The 7,452-nt window shown below is 37.2% G+C and overlaps 2 protein-coding genes across 2 annotated transcripts; both read left to right on the top strand.

Annotated features, from left to right (window-relative positions):
- The first annotated feature begins 546 nt into the window (after positions 1–546).
- LOC113298002 lies at positions 547–3,887 on the top strand. The gene is made up of 10 exons (XM_026546627.1): positions 547–771; positions 907–1,073; positions 1,183–1,247; positions 1,483–1,535; positions 1,717–1,805; positions 1,905–2,018; positions 2,202–2,279; positions 2,533–2,598; positions 2,772–2,852; positions 3,312–3,887. Exons 1-10 carry the CDS (start codon positions 642–644, stop codon positions 3,417–3,419), a joined length of 951 nt encoding a protein of 316 aa, XP_026402412.1. The 5' UTR covers positions 547–641; the 3' UTR covers positions 3,420–3,887.
- Positions 3,888–4,617: 730 nt separating this feature from the next.
- LOC113292859 (transcription factor BHLH062-like) lies at positions 4,618–7,185 on the top strand. The gene is made up of 4 exons (XM_026541692.1): positions 4,618–4,891; positions 5,178–5,296; positions 5,513–5,640; positions 6,408–7,185. The coding sequence occupies exons 1-4, from the start codon at positions 4,824–4,826 to the stop codon at positions 6,798–6,800; spliced, it is 708 nt and encodes a 235-aa protein (XP_026397477.1). The 5' UTR covers positions 4,618–4,823; the 3' UTR covers positions 6,801–7,185.
- The last annotated feature ends 267 nt before the right edge of the window (positions 7,186–7,452 follow it).

Genomic DNA, 7,452 nt, shown 5'->3' with positions numbered 1-7,452 from the left:
CCACCTATACGGAACTGAATGAAATTGCTAATTATCTTTCTCTGTTGGACTTTTATACTTGGACTTTCAATATTGGTCTGCCAAGGAATCATATAATTTTAGTTGATATTTCAATTAGGTGTTTAATTATATCCGATCATCCTTTGCATTATGTATTAACCGGTTGTGTTGTTTTGGTTGTTCACACTACCATATTATGCACAAAATAAAAGTTTGTTTTGCAGTCGGTCATCAAGCCAGATTAATGATGATTTAGGAATCAGTTTCCGCCCTCATTAGGCGGTGATAAGAGTCCAGATTAATAATAGAAAATAATAGAGGGAGTTTTGTTTATCTATCTAGAAGGAGTTATACAAAATACGATGGATAGGATTTTGGGAAAGTTGGGATGGGAAATAGGTGAAACCCTAATTTTCGAGGTTTCGAATATTCACAAGTCAAGTTCAAAAAAAACAAAAATAAAATAAAAAATTCACAAGTCAAAAAGTGACTTCTATACGTGTACGTATCCAGACGAGTTTTAAATCTTAAATTCTTGACTACTTTCATCATGCAAGTAAGAAGTTTAATTCCTTCGATATAGATCCCTCTCGAGTCCTGCCGGGCCAGGACCTGAACCCTCTCCCCTTGGCTTCTCAATAATGGCTAGAAATCGGTGGAGTCATGGATATACAGTGTCATTGATCTGGTTATCTTCTTTCATTCTCTTTTACTCAGGCTTTCAAATGGCCATTCAAAATTCCTCTAAAAGAATTCAATTCATGGATTCAGGTAAGTTCTGCTAATTATTTTTTCTTCTCCATTTTAACATTACAAAAGCCCTAGTTTATTTAAAAATTCTAGTCTATTGTGAAGTGAGAAATGTAATTTGATTTTATTAACCAAAAAGAACGCTATTTCTGATAGTGAGTACTAATTTGAATTCGGAAAGGCGGTCAAGATTGTATGATAAAATGGAACATGATTTAGAAGAACATGGAGCTGTTTTCCTACAGGGTGGGGAAACTTCTCAGTCACTGTCTCTTTCAGATATTTTTGCTGTAAAGGATGGGATTGTTAAACCTGTACTTAAGGTAATTAAAGAACATTTGTTTGGCTAGTTTATGTTAATAATCCTTACCACTCCATTTCTTGATATGCTGGCGATATACTTAATAATCCTTATTTTTGTTGTATTTCTAGGCTGCGAATCCTCCTGTTCGTGCAAATGTTCTGTATCTCAATACCAATTTCTCAATTCCTATCTCGTAAGTGTTAGAATACTTTTATCTTCTTTCGCTCTTCTGGATTTATAGGGAATCACTGTTTCTCGACCTAGACTAATAGCTAAGTTTTGATCTTCTCATTTTGAAAAGAACATTGTGTAAAACTTTCTCACTGGTTGGCCTAAATGACGGTACCTTTTCTTCATAGAAAGATATTATTCACGAAATTCAATGTAGTAGCTTCCCTTTCTAATACATTAGGTGTACCTTGTGGCAGGCAGGCAGGCAGGCAGGCTGTAAAGGGTATATTTCAGCCCTACTTCGATAGAGGTAAGATTTTTCATTTTTTTCCAGCTTTTGGGGTTCTGGTGTTATTGTTTGTTTTACATGTCAAAATCAAAGAACATCACTCCTTGTGTTTGGTAATCCTTGTCTTTGTACATGTATGAGAACTCATGGCATGCCTTGTACTGGGGACATGTCGAAATTATCCTCTTGTTTTTGAGGGCAGCAATCTGGTTCCAGAACTCCAGCTTATATCACTTCAGTATGTTTCACGCCTCGCATCATATAGTTGCTGTCCCTGCTACAGAAGATGAGGTTATTAATTCTGGAGTCAATCTCAGTATATTTTAAATGTGGGGCTTAGTCCCTGGAACACGCTATTAGGTTTATAAAGATATCTGTCTTCTTTGTTAGATTGAGGCTGATGCCACTGCAGTTAAGGCTGTCACGGAGACTCTCTGCCCACTGAAAATTGTACTGCACAGAGTGGTTTTGACTTCAACGGGAGTGCTTCTTGGTTGCTGGCAGGTGTCTTTTACTTACTTTCAGTTTGCTTCATTTATTCATCTCGCATATGCACTTTTTGAAGCTTCGGGGCATATAGTGGAAATATCTTACTCGATTAAATGTATGTTTGTCGACAAGGATAGTTGTGTCTACACTGGCATCTTTCAGCTTTTTCACTGGGTGAAGCCTTTTTTTTAAGTGTAGGTAACATCAGGGACGGATCCTGTATATATTCGCGAGAGGCTGAGAAATGTTCTTCCGAATGCACCTGAAAAGCAACTTGTAAGAACAAAGTTATTCAGTATCTCTTTCTAGAATATGCATGTTACTATAATTTTAAGGAGGTACCCAGAATATCTTTCTCGAACACTAATTAGGTACACCAGGACGATAATTATGTACCGCATACTATGGATTGTGATTTATGCAGAACACGCTCTTGGAATCTGGGTATTAGAGAGACAGCATGTGTTTTAGATATGTAGTTTTGAAATCTAATGGATGATGGAACATTTATTTTATCGCTGTTTTGTAGTATGATCCTGCTATGCTTCACACTTCATTTGCTAGGCTTTTGGGGCACCCTAAACTTTCTGTGGAGGTAATTCTTTGCATTCCAACTTTCCAAGCATCTATTATTGTTGTTGTTGTGTATTTGGATTCTGGTACCAATTTGTTATCATATATTAATAAATGATAAACTGTATAGAATGGAACATGGAATGGAATTTTGTCGGATTGCGAATAATTACTTTGTAATTTAACTATGTTCAGGAGCTGCATAAGCAACCTAATCAACTCCAATTCTTCCACGAGCTTGTCATTCACCTAAACAACAAAATACGTGGATTCGAGGTATTTTCTGTTTCCAAGCAATTTGATGATGAGAATTAACTTCATTTTAAAATATGCTGGGTTTTCGAGGCTTGCGCCTGCACATAATATAAGTAGCTTGCTCCCACTCTATGCTAGTTGGTGAATCCATAATTCCCTTAAGAAAGTAAACCCAGGGTCCCAGACACTCTAATCCTTATTAGCAACCTTGATGTTGCCGCTCACTATCAAGGGGAATAAACACTCTTAAAACAAATCAGAAAACAGATTCACCCCACCGAGTCTGGTTTGATTCCAGCTGGAAAGGAGTCGGCAAACCGAGCTAGTGATTAGCAGGTTTTTAGCCATGATAATGAAGACAAGCATCTATTTAATACAAATGAAGTAACTGAGATTGAGTTCAACGCCAAGATATGCTTGTGCTTCTAAGAAGGATATCGTGTTTTCATTCACTCACAAGCATGGGTATCTTGATTGCAGGCTGAAGTGTCTGAGCTTTGGTATGTAGAGGAATTTGATATGCTGGCGCTTGCATTGAATGGAAGAATAAAACCACGAAAGTTTCACCTAGGGTGTTCAAATAATTGATACATGTTTAAGAAATGGGAATGTCGGTGGAAGAAGTGAGAAAAAAAACCCGAAGTTCTGTGCAGACGTATAGTTGGAGTTGTCATAATTTGAGAAATCTAGCTTCATTATTACCTCTATCATTTGTAATGCCAATAGTCGTATCAAGTTTTTCTCCATTGAAAACAATGAAGCTTGCGTCTCGTCTTCAGGTAACAATCAAAATCATCATCATCATTTTCCTGTCTGGAAGCCAGCCTCCTCCTTTTGAGCATATGTAAATGGGAGCATTATCTAAAAAAAATCCTTTGTAAAAGTACCCACAGGGTGACGAGTAGATATCAAATTTTACCGACACTTAGCCAGTTATTTCTTGACTCTGGAGCTTGAGTTGTAGTAATGTTTTTATGTAAACCAAAAACTGACCGGAAAACTTAAACAGGTGTTTTTGAAAATCCTGAAATGAATATATATTTTTATTTCCCTATAGTGGATAGTGGTAACGTTGTTGCTTATGATGGGCATGATGTTTTTAGGGGTTGTGCTGCAGCTTGTTCTTACACTATGCCATTAAAGTTGAGGCAAATGCTATTCTTAAAATAATTGATGTTGGACCTAAGCTAGGTAGTTTACGGGTTGGTTTTCAGATGTACAAGGCCTTGTTTTTTTCTTTTTAGGAGATTAAGGTTTGAGGCTTTGAGCTTTGATTTGTTTTGTTCGGAAGTTGTTAAGGATTTTGAAAAAGCTCGTGCTTCCAAGTTCCAACCACCTTGGAGTTCTTTCTTTCTTTTTATTTTTATCGCTTGGTGTTCTTATCGACTGTAAATATCATTTATTAATAAAATCCATTAAGAAAATCCGTAGATATCCTGCCGGATTACCGGAGTATTTAATAAAATTTAACCCTTTTTTTAATTGAATTCAGTCGGATTTGCCGTGAGTTAAAAACGTAGGGAAAACGGTCTACTTGTCACAGTCATTTAATGGATATAAAACTCGTACGCAACATTGTGCCGGTAGTGTGTCTACCACGTGGTCTGCACACGCCCAAAGCCTTCTCGCTCTCTCCCAGACCGTACTCTACCTGAGAAGGACTCTTTTCGTTGTATGCCAACGTCGGTTAATTGAACAATTATCTACTATTAAAGAGAGATTTATAGAGTGTGCACAACACCTTCAAATAACAATGTTTAAGAAAACCCAAAGCACACGTGGAAAGCCCGAGTTGTTAACGAAGGCGGGTGGATGCCACACGCTACTTCTGGAGACGCCTCTTCCCTTCCTCTTGCTATCATTTTTCACCCAACCTAATATATTCACATCACTTTCTTTAGGGTTCCCGTTTCTCAATTCCAATTCTAAATTCATTCTTTCCTCTTTCTTCAAGGTACAATTCCTTGTCTCGTGTAATTTCTTGATAAGAAAATGGTTTCGGAAGTTTCAGGTCCAATGGCTGCCCAAGTCAATTTAGGGCCAGAGATAACTGGTGGCAGGTTGGTGGTTTTCTAAACTATGTTCTACTTTGATTGTATTGTAGAAGAACAGATTAATACTTCTCCATTTGCGATTGCGTTGATTCATAATGTTTTAGACTTCATTAGAAAAATGTGCAGCAGATAAAGAATGTTGTTATGTTTGATTAAACTTTACATTTCATCTCTTTGGTCATGATAGATCGTTGGCTGCTGCAATAGACTCCTTTGGTTTTAAATATTGGATGAAATTGCTGGATTGGTGTGGGAATGGCATGTTGTTAATTGAAATTTGTAAACTTTGCAGGTCCTTTCGTAATAAAAAGAACACTATGAAAGTTCCTAAGAAGATTCATAAAGCTGAAAGGGAGAAACTGAAACGTGATTATATGAATGAGCTCTTCCTTGAGCTAGGCCGTGTTCTTGGTAATCTTTTCATTCTTTGGATTTCATCTTGCATTTTATTTTGAACAATACCTTCTTAAAATGTTTTATTTGGCCCAATGGCTCATCATGGCTTGCATATGCCGTTTTCTGTTCACTATTAGTATTGAAGATTTGAACTTCATTTTGTTGTTTTCTTTTCTTTTTTTCTTTATATGAATTTGTTAGAGGTTCATAATTCATACACCTCTTTTACAGAACCAACTCGGCAGAATAATGGTAAGGCCTCTATATTGGATGATGCCACTCGATTATTGCGGGATCTTCTTACTCAGGTCAAATCTCTCAAGAAGGAAAACGTGGCACTTTTATCCGAATCTCATTATGTAAGTTTCTTAAAGATGTTGCATGTGTTTTCTTTGTTTCTGATATGCTAATATAAATTGCGTTAGTTTCAGCATCAACTCTTCCCTAACTATCATTTTCATGAGCTTGATGTAATATATCTGATGTTGATAACATCCTGAGGCTTATATTAACATCTATGAGATTTTATCAACAATGAAAGCATTTATAGATCCCATTGAATTCCTGTAATTTTTGCCCAATGCTAGTGTTTGGAGTTAGATTTACCCTCCACTTCCACCTGTTAGAGCGGTCCTCATTTCTTTATCAAGAGACTATACACCAGTTTCCAGGGGTCAAAAAGACTCGATAGCTTAGCACCTATGCGCTGGCAAACTAAAACAGCATTGGCCACACCGAACAATCAGTTACCTGAAATAAATTACATTACCAATTAAAGCCGTGTATGGGCTTACTGAGTGACATACTGAAGAATTGTATTCTCTATAACACCTGTTTCGATCTGTATTTGATACTTCGATTATTACGAGCACATATACTATCTAACCAGGGAAAGTCGACAACACACTGATATTCACATTAACCTTTTGCATCTCCAATTTTTTGGTGGATATTGCATATCGCTTAGCATGTAGGATTCAAGGGAATTTTAATCTGTTTCAATCATTTAGAATATTGCCTTTCTGAGGGATCTGATGTACAAAGTTAACTTTTATCGAGGTTTTCTCGGGTTAAATTTATCTTTACCGTGCCTTGATTAATTTGTTTTTCGGTTGTTGAAACACAGGTTACTGCGGAGAAGAATGAGCTAAAGGATGAGAATGCTACCCTGGAATCTCACATCGAAAACCTACAATCTGAGCTACGGGAGAGGACTTTATTGAAACCAGGTTGGGATGCAGCAGTTCCTGCTCAGTTGCCAATCAATAATGCACTAACAGCATTTTCGAAGGATCACTTAACCATCCCTGTGGTGGAAACTACTTTGCAATCTCAGCCTATCTTGGGTCCCGTTCTTGTAATCCCCCTGTGCCATGATGTTCAAGCTTCTCCAGAAACTGAAGCTATACAAACTCCAAACAAGATATTGTCAAACGTGAGTAGACCGCATGCTCGATATCCTACACCAGCAGACTCCTGGCCATCCCAACTCCTTGGTGAGAAACAAAAAGCAGCATAGGAAGGTGAACTTATAGGGACCGGGGGATGACTAAGCTATGGGTATGTTAGGTAATTGTAGAGTGTGGATGATAATTTCTTTTTGTCTTGCAATATTTCTCACCCCTTTCAGTGTACAAATGCAAAATAGAATTTAGTAGGAGCAGTGGAGCACCATATATATGTAATTACATGATGATGGTGAACCATGAAAGGGCCGGTGTTGGTAATGGTTATAGTTCCTGTGAATTTGCAAGATATTGGTGGTGAAGATTCTTTAACTGAGCTCCACGCTGTGGTCCTCTATTCTTTTTGGGTCTTCCTTTGTATACCCCCTAAAAACACTAATGGTACCCCTATAAATATATCAAGATACGATTCATATATCATGATTTAATTCCTTCGTATGAAGTTCATGTAACAATTGAGAAAACCATTAAAGAAAACTACATATATATACATAAGAGAAAATTCATGTCGAGGCTTTTGATTAATTTGGAAGCGGACAAAAGGAAGCATTCCTATGGCGCAAGTTGGCTCGATCGAGCTTGAGTTTTGATTTCTAACATGATTCATTCCATTTTATCGTGAGGTAATCTCTAACAAACTTCGTTGATATAGTAATATCAGCGGATAAGCCAAATACCTTAACATTATGCTAAGTGTCACACCTT

Source organism: Papaver somniferum, chromosome 7 (assembly GCF_003573695.1).
Source record: "Papaver somniferum cultivar HN1 chromosome 7, ASM357369v1, whole genome shotgun sequence".
Lineage (NCBI taxonomy): Eukaryota > Viridiplantae > Streptophyta > Magnoliopsida > Ranunculales > Papaveraceae > Papaver > Papaver somniferum.
Note: the sequence above shows the minus strand (reverse complement) of the source record. Positions and strands in the feature narration are given on the sequence as shown.

What these genes read in the sequence shown, in the direction of transcription:
- LOC113298002 (XM_026546627.1), top strand. Translation starts at nt 642, where the DNA reads ATGGCTAGAAATCGGTGGAGTCATGGATATACAGTGTCATTGATCTGG. An exon ending in TTGTTAAACCTGTACTTAAG is followed by an intron (nt 1,074 to 1,182) that starts GTAATTAAAGAA and finishes TTGTATTTCTAG; the next exon opens with GCTGCGAATCCTCCTGTTCG. An exon ending in ACCCTAAACTTTCTGTGGAG is followed by an intron (nt 2,599 to 2,771) that starts GTAATTCTTTGC and finishes AACTATGTTCAG; the next exon opens with GAGCTGCATAAGCAACCTAA.
- LOC113292859 (XM_026541692.1), top strand. Translation starts at nt 4,824, where the DNA reads ATGGTTTCGGAAGTTTCAGGTCCAATGGCTGCCCAAGTCAATTTAGGG. An exon ending in CCAGAGATAACTGGTGGCAG is followed by an intron (nt 4,892 to 5,177) that starts GTTGGTGGTTTT and finishes TAAACTTTGCAG; the next exon opens with GTCCTTTCGTAATAAAAAGA. An exon ending in TGAGCTAGGCCGTGTTCTTG is followed by an intron (nt 5,297 to 5,512) that starts GTAATCTTTTCA and finishes CCTCTTTTACAG; the next exon opens with AACCAACTCGGCAGAATAAT.